General features: G+C 45.9%; 2 protein-coding genes across 2 annotated transcripts in view; one reads left to right on the forward strand and one right to left on the reverse strand.

The window, feature by feature from the left end:
* Nucleotides 1–23847, forward strand: part of LOC120837761 — a 104708-nt gene that overhangs the window by 49679 nt on the left and 31182 nt on the right. The gene's annotated exons all lie outside the window — the stretch shown is intronic.
* Nucleotides 7015–9016, reverse strand: LOC120837760. Its single transcript, XM_040207331.3, has one exon. It carries the CDS (start codon nt 9014–9016, stop codon nt 7862–7864), a length of 1155 nt encoding a protein of 384 aa, XP_040063265.3. The 3' UTR covers nt 7015–7861.

A 23847-nucleotide genomic window follows, 5' to 3' on the forward strand; every position in this document is an offset into this window, starting at 1 on the left:
ATAATTCGTACCTACTAGGCACATTGGAACATTTCCCAGACACGCAGATGAAATAATTGGTCAGTTACGGCGTTTTTATTTTAAAATCGTGGCATGAAAAACGGTGCTAAAACCGCTTCGTGCATGTATTTAGGTGCAATGTCGGGCACTGTTAGCGCGAACACGGCGTCGGCGCTTTCCAGCATGGGGGATATACGTGCCAAACGAACGAAGGACATGTGGAAAACCAAGAGAGACGGCAAGAACTACGCAGTAACACTGGATAAGTAACTCCTTGTGCTTGCAGACGATCAAGATAAATTGAGAGTCACGTAATATAGTCCGATTTGCAATAAATCAGTACTGCTTTATTCTTTCTGCTCATGAATATATGCGAAGATGCTTTTTCTGTGTTCAAATCATCGCCCGCACGCTCCAAATCTTTGCGAATAGGGAGAAGCCAGAGAACAGGTGCGCGATAGAAACTGCCCAACATAGGAAATAATAAGAAAACACACCTTTCGTAGCCCACGTACTTTATTCTTTACGTTTCAAACTTTTTTTTTTTTTAACCACTTGTAAAGATGCATGACGGGGTCATTTTCATATAGTGAGAGGACAGGCATATTAGCAATATATAAGCACCAACGGAATGCTGGCGAACTTTGAGCACACTCTACATTCCTTTCGATTGTTATTTTGCTTAGAATCGTCGCTCGTTTCTACATACCCGCCATGGAACAGAGGTTTGGGCCTGAAATATAGCGAAGTTTAACATCGTTCAGTGGTAAAGGAAAAATGCTGTAACTAAAGCAATTACACTTTCACAATATTAATAAAGGTACATACTATCCGGTACAACCGAAATAACAGAAGTTTTTAATCTTATTTTCCGGCGACGAGACAAAATTCACGCGCGTAGACTGCATGCTGTCTGCTTCAATTTGCAACCGGAAGTCCCATAGACACTAGCGCCAGTTGAGCCTCTAGCGTTTATTATAATAACTCTTCAGCACGCGCCAGACAGCTCGTGGACAACAAGATGGCGGAGGAAATTACGCTTTCCGAGCACAGCTCCGACGCCATGGAATCCGATGGAGCCCAATCAAACAGCTCCAAAAGCGCATCGCGTCGCGGCGCTCGTCGTCTTCGTCTATCACACATAAAAAGAAATTTATCATGCATAAAGAAATAATCACGCATAAAAAAATTATCACGCATAAAAAAACACGCCGCATTCAGTGCGCATGATTTTGGTTTAGCGGGTTGTATAGCAAGCGCACAAACACGACGGTCGCTGTGGTGCCGTGGCAGCGTTCGGACTTGGTGTGAAAACGGAGGATATATACTTTAGAGCGCATGCCACTGCAGCAAAAAGTGCCGAATCACCGATTGGATGTCGGCGAAAAAAGCGCGAAGTCATCGTCGTGATAGGCCTATCGGCGCGCTCCGTAAACTTCCGCCCCAACTGTGTGTTTGACGAGTTTAAAGGCCCTACTTCGTCGTGGCGTGAGCATAAACAAACATGGCGGCGCCCATGGAACGGAGCAACTTGTTTTCTAGTAGGTGGTATTGGCCGAAGGCGGTTATTGGAGCGCCGTACATGTGGTTGTCTTCGATATAAAAATTGCGTTTAAGACGGCCGTCGCGGGGGTCGCACCCGTACATCTTTCCGACGTTGTGTTGGTATATCCTGACCTTGGACGAGACGACGCTTCCTCGGAACTTTCTCCGGGCGCGCTGCAGAGAATGCATAATTGAGAGCTGACGTAAACGCCGGGCTGAAACGAAACGACGGAGTCGCGTTTGTTGGGCAACCGTAGACGACGCTATAGCGTCGGGAAGGGCTGTTTTGCAAAGGGTCCGCCGCGGACAGGGCTGTAAGGGCGAAGTGGTTAACCCCTTGCGCCACCTCTTTTTCCTCCCTCTGGTTTCGGGCTCGCCCGTCTTTTGTCTTCCACTTATTCTCGTTCTTGCGTTCTCTTTTTTTCTGCGTACGAGCAAAGTAAGCTACGCTCTCGAGTAAAGAGTTGTCTTTGGGTTCAAGGATCGTGATGCCTGTTATCCGAGGCTTTATCGGAAATCTCGGGAAGCAGTTCTCCGTTCTTTCAGAAATGGTAAAAACAATCCGCGACAGAATTAAACGATGTCACCCAAGCTCAAGAAGTCGCATTCACGAATCGTTACGTAAGGGGCGGTATCGCTCAGGTCATGCTTAGTCTTGCAATCTGCCGAACTGATCTTCGCTTCAAGCTTCTTCGCATCCTTGCAACCACTCGGGGATGGAGTAATTTTTTGCAGCAAGTCTGTTCAGCCGAGTTGTGTTGTTGGATGAGGATAGCGGACATTTCATCGAACGCCGTTTCATCGAACGCCGTTTCATCGAATCAATGGACATTTCATCGAACGCCATTTCATCGAACGCCATTTCATCGAACGCCATTTCATCGAATCGCTAAGGGCCGTTTCATCGAATTTCTCTGTATCGAGTTTTGGGGCATAACAGTGCTTTATAGATGTTTTACATTACATTTGTTAAGACTAAGGTAGTCACTTGTGAAACTGTTTTTAGGGTGGAGCCAAATTACTAGAAATAAAGAAAAGGGGGGTAACACAAAGAATGAACACAAAACACGAACTCAAGCACCGTGTACTTGTACGTGCATTTTGCTGGTGTTTACTGTTTACTCCAGATGCACCCGTTCGTTTTGGGACCTTGGTATTGTTTCCGTTTCTAGCTGACTCATTGATGATAGCATTTTAGTGCTGGCTCACGCTGACTGCACTTCTTTTTTTATTCCACAAGAGGGCGTCATTGCTACTCTTTGCATGGCTTGCACGTTACGTCATTGCCCCGTAAGAATGGTCATTCCCCTTGTTCTCCGAGCAAAACAGAAATTCAATAATGGGGAAACATATTGTATTTATATTTATTTATTGAATAAGACTAGCCGGCCCAATCAGGGCCGTGGTAGGAGGGGCTCGACGGAATATCGATCGAATATTGCAGCAAAGGAATGCAACATCATTCGAGACATTAAACCAGCAACAAGGTCCTTCATAATGGCCGCCTATGTGACGTCACTCACGCCAGTGCGAGCCATATGTAAAGACCGTTCTAATAATCGCCTGACACATTCTGCCATTTTTGTCTCCAGGGCGAAAATGCCCGGGAGACCAGTTTTAAGCGTGCGCGGTCTCTTCTGTAAACTGCCAAACTCCGCGCATGCGTCTACTGAGTCGGCATTTTTCGCCGGGTGACAAGCGCTGGAAAAAATGTACGATAAACGAGGAGTCTCATCGTTGTTTAATGTTTTCCGGGATTCCGCTGATCGCTAGCAATCAGCACACGCGTGTTTGTTTTACCGGATTAGGAGAGGTGGTTATTTAGTGACTGAGTGCAGGCACACGCGAGGTGGCCGCGAGGAAGAAACAAGCAGCTCCGCCCTATCTGGAAAGGGGATCGTTGTGCAACGTGCTATCATCTGCAGCGTCATGTGAAACATGAGCTTACCATCACGTGAAATGAGCTAACCGTTACGTGCAACCAGCTGACCATACTACTAAATGAGGTGGCCATAATGTGCAACGAGCTGTCCATCATGTCCAACGAACTGACTTACTTGAACTCGAAGACGACCGCTTGGACACGAGAATGGTCATTGGGAGACGAGGGGGATCATCTGGGGGTGCGAGCCCAGCATGAATCAGCACTCAAAATGCGCACGAACGATGTGCATTTTTTTACTACTGCCTGCGAGTATCCACTGTCCGGACTGGCCACGCCAGGTCCTTGTAGAAGTCGACATCTTAAGGATGCCTGTATGGGCGCGACGTCCTTACAGAATTCCCGCGCTGCGCTCACGAGCAGCCTTTTACGAGGCAGTTCGGGGAACCACTCTGCCTCTGCCTTTCCATATTCAGTGCGGCGAGGCATCGCGCATGCATTTATAAAACATACACCGTGATGTTCCCCCGTCTACCTACAAAAAATACCCAGCAGCGATGACTCATCACCTGTTGTTCGTTGTAGTTGTTTATTTTGTATACGCAGAGCACATCGGTAGAAAAGCAGCATCACTGTGCCCCACCCCGACCCCCCTCCCCCGTCATCCCCGATTTGAGTGTTCGCTGAACATTATCAAAGCTTTACAGAAGTAAGGGAGCGTTAAATTTTAATGCGTACTCCTTTTTAAATAAAATGCGCAAACTCACTGATGCCGCGTTTGCGCCAGCTCTATTGCGGAATATGTAAAAATAAATAATCGATCACTATAACGATTGAACATACGTGAAAAATATTCTATTATTTTACTCTATACTAAGGACAACCGATACTTCAACGATTGGTTAAATCGATACCTTCTACGCTGTAAGGGTAACATTACCGATCTAAATCGATAGCGTTAATTACTCGCTGACGTCTGCGCTGATGACACTACGCTGATAATTTCTATAGTATAAGGGCGAACCTCACTCACTAACTTGGCTTTTTTTTTTTTTTTCCACAATAAATTTACGTTGAAGGACGAATCACTTTTCGATCGCGACCCCATATTTGCACCGTCCCAAATTAACGGCATTTCGTGCCTTAAACAAACAATTAAGTTCCAAAATTATTTTCAGGCAGCGTATCACCGCACTACAACCGGGCGCGAAAGGCCGAATGACGAGTACAGCGGACGGCACGGCAGCGCTTGTTTCCAACGCCTTCGTCCTTCTAGAAAACAAGGCCCTACTGCCGGTCTTCCTGCGTCCCCCACCGGGAGGCCAGGTTGAGTACACGCCTTCGCGTTCGTACCCAATCAGTTCCCCACGGTGGCCTCCTCTAAGTGACGTGGAAAGAGCGCAACTACGGCCTGGTTCATTCATTTCATTTATTGATACTGTCAGCCCTTGCACAGGGCTATTACAGGGGTGGAGAAAAAAAAGGACAATAACAAACAAACATGTACGCTTACACGCAAGCATACACAAAGGTTACAGACATATTGAGAGGCTTCGTCATTTCGGCAGTTTACGAAACGAATATCACTTCGTAGTTGTGAAACATTTCTTTACACAAGCTGTAGTGGTTTTAGTTTGTAGCACATACAATAATATCACTGACACGGTCCAGAAATTCATTTAGCGACATAGATGACACAGCAGAATCAGGTAATATATTCCAATCTTTAATAGCCCTCGGAAAAAAACTGTACTTAAAGCAATCGTTTTTAACAGATGGATTAGGAATGTACATGCTATGACGATGTCTTGAGGATTCGGTGGAGGAAATTTCAAAGTACTCGGATTTCCTTATTTTTACGCAATTATGAATAATCTGAAAAAGAAACTTTAACCTTTCATACTTCGTTCTTGATTCAAATGTAGGAAGATTGGCAAGTTCACATAGTTTTGTGGGGGAATGAACGTGGCTGTATTTATTAAAAATAAACCTGGATGCGAGTCGCTGGATTTTCTCCAGCTTATTGCAATTTGTGACGGTATATGGGTCCCATACAATTTTAGAATACTCGATGACGGGTCTTACCAGTGTCTTATAAGCTAGACTTTTTATTTCAGGAGTTGCAATAGCGAGGTTTCGTCGAAGGCACCACAGTGCTTTATTAGCTTTGATGCATACGTTATCAATGTGAGTGTTCCATTTTAGATCAGGAGTAAATATTAAGCCTAAGTATTTATGTTCTTTAACTCTCTCCAACTCAGCACCCGCAATGCAATAATTATAAGCCAAAACATTTATTTTTCTCGTAATAGACATGAAGACAGATTTTTCAGGATTTAGCACCATTTGCCAATTTTGACACCACTTTTTAATTTTTTCTAAGTTACAGTTTAATTCGACTTGATCAGCCGATGTTTCAATTTTATTGTAAATCACACAGTCGTCGGCGAATAGTCTGATTGGAACCGAGATGTCATTGCGCAGATCGTTAATGTAAATCAAAAATAAAAGAGGACCCAAGACACTGCCCTGGGGTACGCCTGAAACAACTGGGGACATAGTGGATTTGCTACCCCCAACTTTAACGTACTGTTTCCGTGATGAAAGATAAGAGGAAAACCACTTCGTGATGGCTGGATTCTTAAAAACAGCACTGATTTTCAATAGCAATTTGGGGTGAGATACTTTGTCGAACGCCTTTGCGAAATCTAGGAATATTACATCAGTTTGACCACGACAGTTTATCCTTTGAGAGAGATCATGAACAGTTTCTATGAGCTGGGTAGTCGTGGAAAGACCTCTGCGGAAACCATGCTGCGATTTAAATAATATGTCATATTTTTCAAGGTAAGCCAGTAGATGTTTAGATATGATATGTTCAAGGAGCTTTGAGCATGTACTAGTAAGGGAAATGGGGCGAAAGTTACAGACGTCATTAACACTACCGCTCTTGTGGATGGGAATAATTTTTGCTATTTTCCAAGCGCTGGGAAAAGAACCGCTACTCATAGACAATCTAAAGATGATAGTAAGGTATTTAGAAACCCACTCAGCATACCTTTTTAAAAATTCATTCGGAATTTCGTCTGGACCTGGGCTCTTTTTTGAGTCGATGTTAAGTAGAAGGTTAAAAACTCCTTGCTCACTTATATCTAAGTTATTGATGGGAGGATTGTTGGAAGAATCACTAAAGCTTGGCAAATTTCCATCATCGTTGGTGAAAACGGATGAAAAAAAAGTGCTAAAATTTTCAACGCTCTGCTTTTCATTTTTTGGGTCAGAGGCACGCTGCTGGAACTTAGCCGAAGGGTTGACGTACCGCCAGAACTTCTCAGGTGCCTCGCTAAGGAATTTTTTAAGTGTTATACTATAAAACCTTTCTTTAGACTCTCTAACTAGACGCCTCAGCTCCCGACTCAATCGCTGAATGCAAGTTTTTTTTTCTACACCTGTACCATGTGAACTCGCTCGTCTCCGCTTCAGTTGTCGTTTTGCGTGGATTATTTCCCTTGTAATCCAAGGATTTTTGTTCGCGATTTTTTTAGGGCGCTTCGGTATAAATCGCTCAATACACCGTAATGTCATGCTTGAAAAATAGTCCCATAACGTGTCTGGGCTAGCATCTGATTGGTAAAGAAACATAAAATCATCAAACGATTGTTCAAGGCAATCAAGTACGCTTACATCATCAGCACTTCTAAAATCCAAAAACATCTTTCTTGAATGACTGTGCGATTTTTCTGGGGTAACATTCAATGAGACGAGTACCATCCTATGATCGGATAGGCCTTCTTCGGTTTCACATTTCGAAAAATATGGTTTTAAACTCTCGGAAACAAAAACTAGATCTAAAATTGTTGACGTTGTTGAACATACTCTAGTGTAATCTGTTACCACCTGGGATAAGTTATAGCAAAATACAAGTTCTAATAATTGATCGCAACTAGCTACTTCCGCCGTTCCATGAGAATATGATGACCAGTCAATCCCAGGTAAATTAAGATCTCCCAGTAACAAAATGTTGTCTCCGTAACGTAAATTGGAATCCATGTAGCCCCTTAGTTTTAACAGCATTTCAACTGGCGAATTCGGGGCTCTGTACACGCCACCAATATAAACTGTACGGTTATTCAATTTTGTCTTGATCCATAATGCTTCTACATCCCGTACTTCCTCAAGGACTTCAAATTTGATGTTATTTTTAATCATAATAGCAACTCCGCCTCCCCTTCCCTCTCTATCTTTTCTTATTATTGAATAATTCGGTGGAGTAACTTCGGAGTTTAAGATATTTTCATGAAGCCATGTCTCGGTAATTACGGCCACTTCAGGATCGTGCTCTAGCATTATGCTTTCGAACGCGTCAACCTTGTTTGCAATACTTCTGGCGTTTATGTTTAATATTTTAAAACATGCTGAATCATTTTGTTTTAGTCACTCGTTATTTGCTTCCGGTGGAACGCGACACTTGTATCTCTCATTGCTGACTTCATTCCAGGCGTACAGAACATTGTTAAGCCACAGCTTATCAAAGACTAGATTGACTTTGGCACCGTTTTTCCTCTCCTCTGCGGTTGAATTCCACAGGTTCTTTCGAAGCTCAACAACCCTCTTGGAATAGTCTTCATTGATGCTAATTTGGGTACCTTTAAGTTTGACACAGTTTTTCATGATAGCCATTTTCTCTTTAAAATCCCCAACTGTAAGTATTACAGGGCGATCTCTACCAGTCATCTTTTTTCCAAGTCGATGTATACGTTGGATAGAGTTCAGTTTTTGACCTAGTATAGCGTCAAACACCTCATTGTTGATTTTCCTCATTAGTACATCCTCGTTTTCAGAAGACTCTTCCTTAATTCCCCTTACGATAACGTTATTTCGTCGTGAACGATTTTCTAAGTCATCAATTTGTTTTACAAGAGTATTTATTTCGACATCGTAGCCACTAACAGAGTTTTCAAGTTTAGCAAGCCTGTTCTCAGTTTCACCTACGCTCTCAAGTTTTTTTTCTATCGCAAGTAGCCTGTTTTGCATTTGTAGCATACTTTCTTCCGAAGAAGTCTGTTTTACTTGTACCTCAGTAATTTTAGCAAGGATCTCCTTTTGTGTCCGAATCATATCATTAAACATTTCTTGCGTAATAGGCCCAGGGTTTTCCTCCACATCTCCAGCTAGTATGAGCAACAGGCCTGCTACAGAGAAACAATCGCGTACACAAGCTGCAATTGTGTGTGGACACGGCAACACAATCAAACAGAGGTAATCGCTGTGAAAAACATGTTTTCTATCACCAACCTGCATGAGTAGTGGTACATTAGGCGACATCATCACGGCTGGGTTGCCGTGTCCACTGACGCCCGCAGCCGCTTGCGTTTCCTTTATAGGCAGTGGTGGCGCTGCTTCTTGAAGTTCTTCTGACGTCATCGTGCCCGTGAAGGGTGCGCTGTAGATGTTGGCCACGTGTAGCAACTGCAGATGAGCGATGTCAGCGCGATATCCGATAGGCGATGAAGACGACGTTTGGCCCGAAGCGATGAGTAGGCACCAAGTGCAAACCTGCATGAGTAGTGGTACATTAGGCGACATCATCACGGCTGGGTTGCCGTGTCCACTGACGCCCGCAGCCGCTTGCGTTTCCTTTATAGGCAGTGGTAGCGCTGCTTCTTGAAGTTCTTCTGACGTCATCGTGCCCGTGAAGGGTGCGCTGTAGATGTTGGCCACGTGTAGCAACTGCAGATGAGCGATGTCAGCGCGATATCCGATAGGCGATGAAGACGACGTTTGGCCCGAAGCGATGAGTAGGCACCAAGTGCAAACCTGCATGAGTAGTGGTACATTAGGCGACATCATCACGGCTGGGTTGCCGTGTCCACGTAGGATGCCGTTGCTTTGCCTCGTTGCCCTTTGCTCTTTAAACGCGGGGCGGTAGAGGAGGAAGAAGGGCAGAGCGGACTGCCGTGACGTCTTCCGACCGCGACTGTCTCTTGACCCGATTGACCGGCCACCTGTGGCGCCCGTGCGACAAACCGAACGCTGCCCGCTCGCTCTGCGGGGCGACATCCGCCCTGCCGGTGTCGCGTCACGCCGATTGGACTCCCCTCGAACCACGCCTCCGCCGAGCGGTACGTTTCCTTCGCAGCTGACGCGCGACACTTGACTTCCTAGTCGGCCTTTTTTGTTTTCTTCACCGGGAATCCGGTTATCCGCGAGAAGGACGTAGAGGGCGCTGGAAGAGCCCAAAATGTGTTCGAGCTTGATGTTTGACACTTCACTTCAGAAGTACCTGTTTCTTGTTTAGGTGCCGTAGGGCTACTGGCCTCCGCGTTCACAACCACCCTCCATGAGCTTTGCTACAGTTACGCGGTGTTCAAGTAGGTCTTACCCTCGTAATGGGCGTTATTGGAGGCGTATTTATTGAGATATAATGGGTCGCTAGTCTCCATACCTATCCGTCCACCCTCTTTGTTCAGCACATATGTTTGAAATTGTAACCGATTGCAATGAAATATGCGGCCCTAACCTTCTGTCAGTATTAAAGTGAACTTCAGTATGCATTTTTTCTTTCTACGTTTTAACGGTAAACGTTCTTTGGCTAGGTGTTCGGCATTTCGTGAATCCCAAAAGTGAAGCCTGGATAAAAGCCTGGCCGCGAGACTCGACACTGATTGGTTGGCGGGTGGGAGAGGAGGACTGAGGTGCTCGACGCTGATTGGTTAACGGGAGGTCGTGTGACCAGGGGTGAAGTGAGGAGGAGAGGTGAGTGAGGAGGCAAGGTGGGATAGGAGTGGGTTAGAAGGTTCTGGGAGATCAGCAGGTTTATCATTTCAAGTGTTCACATGCCCCGTGTTAGATTATCTGATGAAGAGAGCCGCGAACGTAGGCGTCTGGCTGAACAGGCTAGACAAGCTGCTAAACGATGATATACATGTTTGTGATTCTAATTGCCTCGCAATTCGGCATATTATCTTTCAATATTTTTCATCTTTCAACTAGGTTGTTCCCTGCCTCTTTTTCATTACCATTTTAGAGTATAGATTTCGAAATTGGTGATCTCCGTTTCTCTTCCAAAAACCATTCGCATATTACCAAAAGTGGTGGCCACGCGCATTTCTATACATATTTCTATTTATTTCATTTCTCTATATATATAGAAGTCCCGGTCCAGCTTGCTTCTAGAAGCACGAACCCTTGTCCTTGCATCTGCACAGGCAGGAGACATACAGCCTGCATCAAAAGAAAGCAAACCGCGACATCGGTCTCTCGCTGAAGTTTACGACGAGTTGTCTACTTATAGGCTAAGGGCATAATACATCCCGCGGCATCGCATACATCCTGCAGGCCTTCCTTCCAGCCACGGCCATTCATGAAAAGGTCTGCGCGGACAGTTACAGCGTTTGCCTTGTGCGCGCGTTTCCTGGTACGGCAACAGCGAGACGCTGCGCAGTGCGGAGGGGCGCGCTTCCACGCACAAAGAGTCTGTCGACCTCTGGCGCTGTCCGCACACACTGCAACAAAAGGCTTCGTTTTGCATACCGGCATGAAGGCGCCCGCGCGGGCAACCGCGCGCTCGCCCAAAGGGGACCGGCCGGTCGGTCGTCTCCATAACACGGCCCTTTGTCGTCGTCTCCCGAGCCTGACAGGACACGAGGTCGTAGCTGGATATACGGGGAAGGTGCCAAACGCAGCTCTTTTCGCCGTCTGCACTTCACTTTTCCGTTGTCGCACGCCGCCTTCTCCAAAATGTGTTCCAATTTTATTTTTACTTTTGAAGGGCAGAATTGTGGGGCTGCTATTGTTTCGTTTCTATGAACTGAGTGCGCAAGAAGCATTAGGAAGTGCTTCTCCGTATCCCTCTTTGAAGCATTCATGCTTAGCGCGCTCTCCTTGCCGTAAAGGTGCCGCATCGGCAGTACTCAGCTTAGACTATAACTTTCACCCTGCTTTTTGGTTACTGTTATATGGTGTCGTTTATCTCATCTGAGTCACAAGCGTGGTTTCTCAATCCACAGGTAATATACTTATGTAAAGTTACAATGTGGTGATTGGCCGGCAATTAGGGTTCCTATTACTTACATTATTACGGTTTCCCTCTATAGTTGCTCTTTGCTTTTTCTGCGTGTTTTTCTGCTCTATTCACTTTAGGCATGCACGGTATTTTCTCCGGAGTATAGTTTACAAATACCCTCGGGTTGCCGTGGTTTTCCATTAAATACTAATGCAGATGTGTAAGGGTTACTCCGCTGCGGTCACTTTACGCAGTGTTGGGTAAAGTACATGAAAAAAAGTACCTGGTAAAATTACAAAGTAAATGAGAGGTGATGTACCTCAAGTAAAGTAGTCAGTACACCGGCGTGCAATGCACTTGAAGTAAAGTACTATATATAGTGTGTACTTTCACTAAAGTACAAGCGCATTTTAGCACCGTCTTTCGTGATGCCCCTTCATTTCCTTACACGGCGATTTTTTTAACTGGTATGCATTGCCCCAGGGGAAACTAGGGGTGCATCACTTATTTTCGAAAATGGCGGCAAATATTGGATAAACTCAAGTGACCACAGAGTAGTTACTTTCGGAAATGACTCCAAATTCAGAAGTCCGACTCCTGAACTTGGCACCGCTTGTACTGGCTTGCTGCACCTGTCTTACGTGTCAAATTATGATTAATTATCGAAGGATAATAGTCGAAGGAAAAGACAAAAGAGGAGAACGTCTCAAACCATTGAGACGTTCTCCTGAGTTGTCCTTTTCTTCGACATGAAAGTTTCTTAATTTTTCCGCACCAGTCTTAGGTATTACGTTATGATTACCAATTGTCCTCTCCTGGTATTTTTAACCCCCTCACTTGCGCTGAACGAGCGAGAAGTAGCCAAAGTTTTCAAAAGTACGGAAAAGCCCCCCCCCCCCCCCCCCCCCCCCCCCCCCCCTTTTTCACCTCCCAGTATTTCTTCTTGTGAGAGTAGAATATCCCTCCCAGTATTTCTTCAGAGTTAACACAGCATCATTTTATGATACAAATTTAACGAGACCAAATTTGGAGGAAGTACTTTACAGTCGGGAGTTGTACTTTCCTCGGAAAATATCTGGAACAAATAGTTTAAGTACAAGTTCATGCCCAGAGAATGTACTGCGAGTAAAGCGGAAGTTTTCTATACCTGACTTTACGCGTAGTGACTCTTTCACAATGACTCTGTCTCTTTACGCCAGACACGAGGGGTGAACCGAACTTCCACAGAAACGGAAGGATAAAAAAAAAAAAAACGGACAAAACAAAAAGTCTTAAACACAGCGTCTGAAGCTGTGTTGTTGTTTTTTTGTTTCGTTTTTTTTAATCGTTCCGTGTCTCCGGTTGTTACGTAAGCTCTTCACCAGCTCGCCTGTGCTTTTACCCTTTCTTCTATGAACCGGATATCGTGGTCAATGTTGACCTGCGGTCTTCCGTTGGAAACAGCTTCCAAACTTTCGGACTTCTGCAGTTCGCATTCTCAAGTCGGGAGTACCGAACGGCCGGAGCTGTATTCGGTCTGCTGGAGCGTGACTCGGGGTGCACATATATGAACTCGCCCGACTCGGCAAACGTTGGCTGGCGTAAATAATAAAGGCGGCCTCGAAGTATAACTACCACGACGATACACGAAAACAAAAGGCCGACATTCTGTTTTTGTCTTCTTTTTTTTTTTTTTTTTTTGCGTACCGCAGTTTCAATAATATGTTGGACATTCTGTTGTAAGGTGGCCTTGGGTGCAACTTCAAAACACGCAATCCCCTTTTTTTATTATTATAATTTGCTCAACCGTGCGCTATCTCTAAACGAATCGGTTTCGTATACATCCACGAGCGGCGCAGACGTACTATTTTGCAACTTTGGTTATAGCTTGCGACAAGTTCTAAGTTCCACGTCGACTCCAAGTTCCCGGCGCTTCTGTCAACCAGGCTTATCTTCCGCCTCATTGAAATTGGCACGCTTTGCATGACCTGCCGGCGGGATGGCTCCCGAGGCAGCTAGTAAAAACTAGTAAAAACATCAGCCTTACTGCCAACAGTCCGAGCGCTAGTCCTTTTTTGTATGCCATCCGACCTACCAGGGCAGCCTGATTCGTAAATCTTAGGGGGCACGCAGTTTGCGAAGGATCCCTTGATGCGAGGACTGCAGAAACGCCCTTTTCTATCCCAGTGGTTTTGTATACACAGCAAGCCGTCGGATGGCCCACAGCGGTATATATTTGACGCCTACTTTTTTTTTTTATATATTAGCTGCGCGAATTTTGTTTGTCCTTTGTTTGAAAACGTTGACGCTTCCGTATTGCCTTACCCAAACATTACTCCCCGGACTTTTGCCTTCGTATTTCCTGTGTTGAGTACACGTATAAGTGTTTGCGCTGCAAGTCTTGATGTGTATACGTGACTACTCAAGATATATTGCTTATAACTGTGAGAGGGTTTTCTGGCAGAATTTATAGACCAGGACTTAAACTAAATGTGAAAAAAAAAGTAATTTGAAATTGTAAGAGTTCTGGGCGACACTCGAAAAAAAAAAAACTTAATGTTTTTTTTGTTTTCTTTTAAGGTTGTGCCGTGCTGCTGAAATGTCAGTTTTTAGTCCGTCCTATGAAACTGGCATAAGTAGAAGATGAAATGTTGTGAACTTAGCAGGTAGGCACCCAGAGATTAAACAAACGAAAACGAGAAATCTTGTTTGCTTTGATTCTTGATTAGGACAAGCTTTTTTTTTGTTTTCTTTCTTGAATTATACGGTACTGTCAGAAATATGGACCATAGTGAAATAATTCTTTGACACTTCAGATAACTTGTGCAATATTGTGAAGTAGTGAGATAACAGACAAAATAACAGTTGAAAATACAAAATACTTCAACATGGTGTTTTTCATTTGAACAAGAAATAATACAATGAACAATTGATCTATAGGTGATGTGCAGGTATACAGGATTCAATTCACTCGAAACTCCTAAATAACGCAAAATATGTGTCGCAACGGCAAAATGGAACGCCTACTTTGTAGTGGCGGTGATCGAGACGGTGCGGAAACAGGTGACTTTGGGGTTATCGGGTGATTTCTTGAGTACAGTGTCGTGATGAAAACAAAATCGTAAAAAAAAAAAAAGACGAATAATAAGGTTCTAAAAACGTAGCTCTAACCTAGTCTCGAAAGAAAGCCCGACGTTTCGAAACCAGCGCAGTTTCTTCCTTAAGGGTGACTGAAAGGCCGCGGAGCAGCAGCAACTCGTATCCTTTTGGTCTTTAGTAAAATAATATGTAAAAATTAAAACTTTTATTTTAATTTTAAAAATCTTGGTTTCAAAATTTGAAAATTTTTGAAGAGTAAGAGGTTCGGAGCTGCTGCTGCTCCGCGCGTTTTCAGTTATTCTTGAAAAAGAAACAGCTGGTTTCGAAACGTCGGGTTTCGAAACCAGCTCAGCGTCGGGATTTTTTAGATTGCTTTTTACCCATCTAGGCAGATTTCTGCCGAATGTGTTTCGAGACAAATGCTACAAAAGTTTTGCGGCGATGTGCGAGGTCGGGTGGAAACATAGCCTCCTATATACTGACAAAGATCGCCACGAGAAGCGGCCGCCGAAATAGAAAAGGTGGAGCGGCAGACAACGGATGAGAGCAGAGCCACGTAACTGGCGCCCCGCTGCGGCGAGACGCCGAAACACCCTTCTCCCGAGCGAAGAAGTGTGTTTCGGGTCCTCGCCGCCGCAAATGTTGTGCTTTGACGTCCAGGTTTGCGGAGAAATGTCTCTTTGATGCTCTGTGCTACCAGATCCTCGCGCTCCAAATCTGCGACCGGGCAGTCGAACTGCCAGGCTTTGTGAGTATAGAGAGGGCAATGGTAGAAATCAAATGCGAGACTGGGCAGAAATGTACTAAAGAAAGTGAACATGCTTTATTTAAACATGCGTGAGGCGCGCCTGCAGCAAAAACACCGGGTCTTTTGTATATATGATGTACGAGCACCGTTACGTATACGATTTAAGATGGCTGATGCATATTGGGCACGCGTGTAGACCTAATCCGTCCCGGACCACAGAAGCGACCGCCAAGAAAGGGCCCAACCAGCGTCGCTATTAATAGGCATGCGCGTAACAATGGGCGTAGTTTACGTCTGCTCTCCTAAACATAGTCTCGAAACGACTGGCGTTCGCGGGTCTTGCGTTGTTGGTGAAAGATAAATCTCACGCGGCTCGCGCATCATTCATGACACACTTGGCTTTCTCTGGTTACCCGACGGCACACGCCCGTATGGCCTGTACATCGGCTTTCGTGCGTGCGACCAACCGCCGCGCCCCTAGCGGGTAAATTCAGAACTATAGACACACGGGGGGAAAACGACAACGTGAATGATTAGTTTGTGTTTCTGAGGCGGCAGCGCTCGGCTGACATATGGCCGGCCGAACGCTGTGTTGGCGGTCGACTGGGGATCGTGCTCGCTTAGTAAGGCAGCGATTAAACGCCGAGTTCCCGGTTGAACGCTGGAGAGGCAACCTAATGCCTGATCTGCGGCACCCCTGCGCTCGAACGAGGAAAGGGACGTAAAAGAATCGGGTCTTTGTGTTGGGTTAACATCGGGCTCAGTGGAAAACAAGCTGCACCGAGCGATAGGTCGATATCTTCGCCAAGAGTAGATATGTGTGATGGACTGGGAGTAACAGTGTGAACCAGGCGGTCTTTCCATTTGCCTCCCTGTGTATAGCAGAAAAAAATTTTAAGTTCTTAGGCCTAATCTTTTTGTTTTCTCTTTTAAAACATGTGCACTCAAAGTTTGAGTTTGATAAATGTACCACCTAAATACACCTTCGTGAAAAGTTCCCATGCCCTTTGTTGGTTGGTTTATTTATGCGATGTTTTTACTCCCGAATAGCCCTCGTGAAACACCCTGTGAATAGAGAGCATCATCTTTATTATAGACGCCTTAAACGCGCGCCAGATTGAGCCTCCGTTGCGGACCTTCTCTCGTCTTACCGAGATGCCGTGCTACTGAACCGGGCGTTGACGGTCCTCCACAAAGGCCTATGCTAGGGAAAAGGACACAGTAGAAGCTAAAGTGGCAGTAACCTGTGTCCTGCTGTCCCAATGATGAAGTGAAGCGAACGAAACTAGAGCAAATAAAAACTGAAGGTCGGTTATGGCGGAGCCCACGCACAGCTGCGTGCCTGAAAGCGTCTCTTTTAGCTGGGTCAGCGGTCCACGACAACGCTCTTCTCTCTCTCTTTCGTACCGAGTGTGTGCGAGTATGTCCTGTCTTCGTCCTTTTTGCTGCTTTCCTTTATCCCCGTAACCGTTATATTTTTAGCGTTCGAATTGTTTGCGCTCCGCCCAGCCTCCCATCGATCTTTTTAATCCGTACCAAAGCCGCCGCAACCGTCGGATCGTTGTTTCTTAACCCCGCAAAATACAAAACTATATAAACGAAAAAAACAACAAAAAAACTGGTATTCGACTTACATTGGCGCCAGCTTCTCATTTGCATGTTTCGTCGTGTTCTATCCCCTGTCAGTTTACGGATCTGCTGGACGAAAAGGCTGCAACTCCCGGTACCCATTAAAAACCATCCGTCTACGAACACGCGCTTTCGTGCAGCGCCCTGTTGGCGTGTCTTTTGCAGTCATCCAGGAACTGGCAAGCTCGTGCATGCATACATATATAGAATAGAAAAAAAAGAACTGGGGCTGCGTGCTGCGCCATTTTCGTGGGAGCGCTTTCGAGAGCCTCCGTCGATTCATTCGAAGCTCGAATCGATCAACGCCGGGATTTTTGCCATTGGGAATGCGGTCGAACCAGACCCACTACGACCATTGGGCCCGTCTCCCTTTGTCCGGGTGTCCGGTTCCCGGTGGTCAGGCTCCGTCCTCGGTCGACCTCGGGCGGCTGGCTGGACGACGCGCGCTCACGTTTATCTCTACTGTATACACCTGTCTGCCCGTTAAGTACGACTCCGACACCGTCGGTGCGAATTACACGCGACGCTGGAGTCGTCGTCTGGAATCTGGAAGCCGCTCCTTTCTTCTTCGAGATCGCTCTCTGGTTTCTCGTGTGTCTCGCGGGGTGCGGTGGAGTCGGTTTCGAGAGATGGCACCTCCGAACTGCCGTGGCCCGGCTCATCATATAACCTGTTTTCATCCGGCCACACCCTGGAGTAGATCACCTCTCTGCAGCTAGCAACTTAAACAACGACATTAAAAAGCACTTTTTTTTCATTAGGTACTTTATATTTATTGAAAGAAAAGCAAAATGCGCTAGGTTCATACTTTGCGCAATGTAACCCCTAGGCCGGGGTCACACTGCTCATACATTATACAAACGATGGTGTGCAAACACGAGTCACTGCCGATATCCGCGGCTCGAATGGCGCGTGACAAGGTTTCCCCCTGAACTCATTGTCATTCGGCATTCGAAGCACGGAACTTGCGGTGACTGGCATTCGAATCTGTACGCAGACTGTCTTTTGTATGAGGTATAAGCAGTGTGACCATGTGGTTGTCAGGTAAAAACACGGCGCTTTTCGCGTTGGTAACTTGTGCGTGTCGTCGAAATCGCGAATAAACCGGTGATATTAAATGCGCATACGAGTATCTCAATTCTCCGCGTAAGGAAAAGTGCTCCGCGAGTATCCGAACTTATTTTGCTGCGCTTCTTGCAGTGAAAGCGACTATGGTCCCTCTAAGCAAGCAAACAACCAACGGCTCTTGTCGACCTAATAAGATAAGTTTTGTGGTGAGCCGAGTAATCGTTCGCACTGCCTCTTCAATCATGTTTTTCTTTTTGCTGCCCACCGTTTAACCGCTTAAACAGGTTACTAACGAAGTGCAGTTGACTCGTTTGCGATCATTGTTTTTTTGTTCGCCTAGAGGGGGATTACTTTTCATGATTCGTACAACGAATTTTACTCATACGACGAAATACATGCATAGAACGAAATATACATATAGCGAAGTTTGCTCATACAACTAATTTGACTCGTACAACAAATGATTCAGAAAACGAGTTTGGTCCGTACTACGAATTCGGTAGCTGCTTCGTGGCGCTGTTTGAAAGTTGAAACAGATCCTAGATTATGTGGTCTGACATATCAGGACAACGGCAACTTGATCCGAACTAACCGAGCAGTCTGCCGGTGTGAGCGCTCATACAGTGGATCATGCTACTAAGCCCTTTCGGCAACTATAAGTTATTCTTTTTCCCATATTTCTAGTAAACCATTACATCCAGCAGTCTAACAGGGTGCACTAATTCTCTGAAATTACGTTTAAAAAATGTATTTAGTATAGTATGACCTTGTTTTGACGAGGCGAGCGTGAAAGTCTCATAAGCATTTTTTTTTTTTCGAAGCTTCGTGAGGACCACATAGTTTCTCTGCACGACTAAGGGAAAGGTAGGCACCGGCTGCGACGAAACGCTTCGTGCTAACAAGCCGCACGAGAAGAAGGTACGGCTGCCATTGACACCATTCCGTTAGTCAACAAGTTCAAGGTGTATGCCCTCCGCGGTCAAATGTTCTGTACCCCCGTAGTCTAGGACTGCCGCTGTCTGTAAGAAAATAGACTATGTATACGTGTATATCGGCCGGCGCGTTTTTATCCAGCGATGCATCTCAACGGTTCGAGCCGGCCGTCGTTTGAGATGGGCCACAACGGACGCTACGTGCCACAGCATCCAATCCAACGCCACGTTCCTGTCACGTGACCTTCCCGAGGGGGGCGCAGAAAAACGCTTGGGGAACGTAATCACGTGGTACGTTCCTAGCGCTGGTTTGACTGGGGGGTTGCTGGCGGCATCCGCTGCAGTTCATCGTACAGGGTGAAACGCTGCATAGCCGAACTGGATTAGACCTTGATCTCGAGCGGTGATTTAGTTCGGCTTTCTGTTTTCGCGCTCCATCTTAATGGGGTCAAGAAGATGGACGAACTGGGTCCGGTGCGAGACGCGAGATAGAACCTTCCCCCCACTCCTGCTCGATACCCTGTTCTGCGGGGTCAAGCGTGCGAACGGATTGTTCTGGGCGATGAAAACGATCTCGGCGGCGACGGCGGCGGGGTGGATATATGCTCCGTGAAGGCCGACGTCTGTTTACAAACGGGAGGAGAGCACGGAGTGCAGGCTCTGTGCACGTGGGCGTGCAGGCGTGCGCAAGGGCAGAGCTGTGGCAATTCCAAGCACCGCCGGACTGAGCGCGTAGGTAATTGGTGTTTGCCAGAGCGTTGCCCTTCTTGAGGTTATTTGGGGCCACCTTGGTAGAGCGGGGTCCTCCTTGGATGGGTCACTTTCTTTGTCGAGGGTGATTATAGTAAGTCCCCTATTTGGACGCTCCAATAACTCATCTTTTGTTCTGATAAGCTACGTACGATAATTGTTATCTAATGTCTTCTCGGCAGTATGGGAACAACGTAGAACCTAAAAATGCTGAAAGTCTGTGCTGGAACAGCTGATGGCCGTCAACGCCCGAAGAACGCAGGGTAATTACGATAATTGAGGTATCTCGCATCACTGCTCACGAACTCTGCGGCTCGGGAGACGAACAACGCGTTCCTTGCAGTGCCCAAACACGACGGTACTGCATTCTAAAGTTGGCTGCTATCAGCGGTACATTACATAGGCTAACGTCGTGTGCCTTTTTTTTTTTTTTTTTTATTAACGTATGCATGCATTATTTGTTGCATAGCGCCGAACAAGTTCCGAGCAAAAGGTTTGGTGATGGTGTTATTGATTGGGCTTAATAGCAGAGACGAGATTAGCTTACCTGTCAATGCTGGCACCGTCAGAAGTACCGGATATGTCAAAGCGCCGAGTAAGGCAAAAAGATTTAGAAATAACACGTACGATACGTTTTGATACTTTGACAGTATGGAGTGGCTCTATTGTCTTCGAGCTCGAAGCACCACTACTGAAGGCAAACTGTTGAAGCGCGGCAGTGCGAAAATGTAAGAGTTTCGCAAAATTTCTCATCGCCACACTGTACTTACAAATAAGGTGATAACCTTATTTGTTTCCGCACGACGGAATCACCATCACAAAGTGGGCGTCCCATTTTGCCATTATAATATTTTTTTTTGCATCATTTATTTCTGGAGTTTTGAATGAATGGAATCATCTACCTTTTTCTTCGAGACATGCAGAGTACCATGTATTTCACGTTGTTTAACTGCTCTGCATCTTCCACTTCAATGTTGTTTGTTTACTCACCACTCCCCTCCGTATTGCCTCTGGCTCTAAGGGTAAAATAAATCAACAATTAAATAAATAAATAAAGCTCTGAGAGGTGCACCCACAATCTGACGGATGCTCATTGCGGGGAAGGAGCCGTGCAACCGAAATTCCGATCGCACGTCTAACGATCCCCAGATTGTCCATATTTATCTTCAATCTTCCGCTGGGACGTGCCAGACGCCCTTCGTTGTTTTGGCACGGAAAACCTTCAAATTTGGCTCTGAGAATTACTTCGTCCGCACGTAGGGTGGAAGCCCGTGGTTCCTTCTTCTCTCTTTTTCCCGTGAGCGTTTCCGGAAATCCCCGGGTAGTAAACCAGTAAAGAGGCGGAAAATGCTCTGACGCCCCCATTGGCCTATTTCAATTTTGAAGCACGTCATAATCGCGCTTTAGAGAAGTTCTACGACAGTCGTCCGACAGTGTCCTCACTGTCGAGTGATTACTGCGGCACGATTTATTAGAAATACAATAATGCAAGCATATGGTTTCTCTTGGTATTATAGTCTTAAAAGCACCTTAAGAACAAACAAACAAAAATCGCTAAAAAAAACTTAAAAAATAACAAGCAATTTTTTTTTTCTCTACTATTATAAAACGGTCGTTTCCGTGCTTTGGTCCCGAATATTGGCAAGCATATAAAATATCACTGGAGCAACGGCTTCTTCATCTTTTTTTTTTTTTTTTTTTTTTGCTTTTTTTATATTGTGAGGTGTTATTGAACATCCAAAATGCGTTTTCCAGCGCTGTGTGTGTCTTTCTTCATCTGGTACCTCGTCCTTCGCACTGTTTTAATTCTCAGATATGTCGTACCAATTCGCCCAAGCTTCAACTTTAGCTATTTGTTTTTGCCTCTCTACCGCCACTGCCGCGTCAAATGCACAAGCTTTTGTAACTTATGTAAACGTAAAAAAAAAAGAAAAAATAATAATAATTTTAATAAATTAGTATTTAAAAAAACTAAATTTTTGTTGAGTGTTTTAGTAATCGGTTTTCCAATCTTGGGCGGGTATGATGTCATCCGCTTACAAACAGTCGGGTGTTGCGTACTGACACATCAGGCGTTCACCTGCGCGATGACGTTGCTTCGTCGCCGCGCCTCTCTGTCTTGCCGAGCGTCGATGTAAGCGTGGTGCAAGGGCAGCTAGCTGCTCTTCCTGCTTGTCTCGCCTTCATCCTCGCATCTTTCGTCCCTCAGCACGTGCACGAGGGCCTGCCAAGGTTCTGTTGTCTTGTACGGCTCACGAAAGCGACGTGTACTTACACGCATTCAAGGAGAGCGACATCTCCTGGCACCGAGGCCTCCCTTTGGGAAGCCTTCCTCTCTATACGGTTGCTCGAGAAGTTAGCTAACGAGTCTTGAGGCTCGAGACTATATTTCCTCAGCAAAAACGCCGCTTCATTTGCGTTGTTTTTTGTTCCTGGTGCTAAACTTGGGCTGTATTCCTCCTGATTTGTCCTCTTGTGATGAGGCTCGAATCCAAAGGCCGTTTCAGGTGGATGAGTAGAAGCTCTGAGCACGTTATGTCGAAAGCTCTACGCTGCAAAACCCAGCATACTTCTGGCTTTTGATCCCCACTTCTGCCCGTTTAGAGCTGGATGAGCATCGTACCGGCTTGCGGTCGTGTATCACTATTACGTGATGCACGTTAGAGATCCCAGGCGAGCAGTCGTACTGCCCTGACTAAATGTATCATCTACAGTGGAGACACCATGACGTCCACTAAGACGAACTAACTTCCTGCTGTCCAGAGAGATTGAATGAAAACGCTCGTTTTAGAGCGCAGCTCTTAGGGGCCCGTTTCCGGCTTGAGCGGCGTCGCCGTCGGCGTCGGCGTAACCGCGCGGTGCATTATGGGTAAATTTCCCCGCCAAATCTAGCGGAAAAATTTCCCCGCTAGATTTAGCGGAAAAATTTCTCCGCTAAACCTAGCGTAAAAATTTTCCCCGCTAGATTTAGCGGAAAAAATTCCCCGCTAAATCTAGCGGAAATATTTCCCCGCTAAATCTAGCGGAAAAAATTTCCCCGCTAAATCTAGCGGAAAAAATTTCCCCGCTAAATCTAGCGGAAAAATTTCCCCGTCAAATCTAGCGGAAACAATTTTCCCGCTAAATCTAGCGGAAAACTTTCCCCGCTAAATCTAGCGGAAAAAATTTCCCCGCTAAATCTAGCGGAAAAAATTTCCCCGCTAAATCTAGCGGAAAAATTTCCCCGTCGAATGTAGCGGAAAAAATTTTCCCGCTAAATCTAGCGGAAAACTTTCCCCGCTAAATCCTAGCGGAAAAAAAATTTCCCCGCTAAATGTAGCGGAAAAAATTTCCCCGCTAAATCTAGCGGAAAACTTTCCCCGCTAAATCTAGCGGAAAAAATTTTCCCGCTAAATCTAGCGGAAAAATTTCCCCGCTAAATCTAGCGGAAAAAAATTCCCCGCTAAATCTAGCGGAAAAAATTTCCCCGCTAAATCTAGCGGAAAACTTTCCCCGCTAAATCTAGCGGAAAAAATTTCCCCGCTAAATCTAGCGGAAAAATTTTGGTCACGTGACCCGGGGGTCACGTGACCTGGGGTCACGTGACCCCCTCCCGAGGTCACGTGACCTCTGAGGGGGCACGTGTTTGCCCCCACGTGACCCCACCAAGGTCACGTGCCCTCGGGGGGTCACGTGACCCCCCCCCCCCCCCCCCCGAGAACACGTGGCCCTCAGTACCCTCCCCTCCTCCTCCTCAAGAGCTGCGCTCCAATTCGGCGTTACAGGGAGTGGTAAACGACTTTCACTTTTTGTCCTTAAAATTACACAGAAACAAAAAAGTTTCTTGGCCAGCGGCCTTGCGTGCGAGTTTCCTTGAGTTCCACTAGTGCCAGTACGCTCGTGTAAAGTGAAAAACATTCCCAGTGAATATCGTTGCAACGCCCCTTTTTAAGGGTATATCCTCGTGTTCAATATGCATTAGCTTGCCTGCACTTGAAACGTTTGTTTAAAGTGCAGGCTTTGATGTGGCCCTGTAGCACTCCTACTGTCTGTCCTATCTAATTTCTACGGCACCAGTCTAGGCCGCACGGTGTATGGCCTGCCGAGCCGAGCATTCAAATTGTAGATAACGTTTCCTTCCTATAATGTCTTTCGTGCGGTGGGCGCGTGGTCTATTTATAACCGTTCACTTATTTGGGGGGAAAATTGCCCCCCATTTGGATTCGGGAAA

The sequence above is a fragment of the Ixodes scapularis genome, unplaced genomic scaffold (assembly GCF_016920785.2).
Source record: "Ixodes scapularis isolate PalLabHiFi unplaced genomic scaffold, ASM1692078v2 PGA_scaffold4__175_contigs__length_147842914, whole genome shotgun sequence".
NCBI classification, from domain to species: domain Eukaryota; kingdom Metazoa; phylum Arthropoda; class Arachnida; order Ixodida; family Ixodidae; genus Ixodes; species Ixodes scapularis.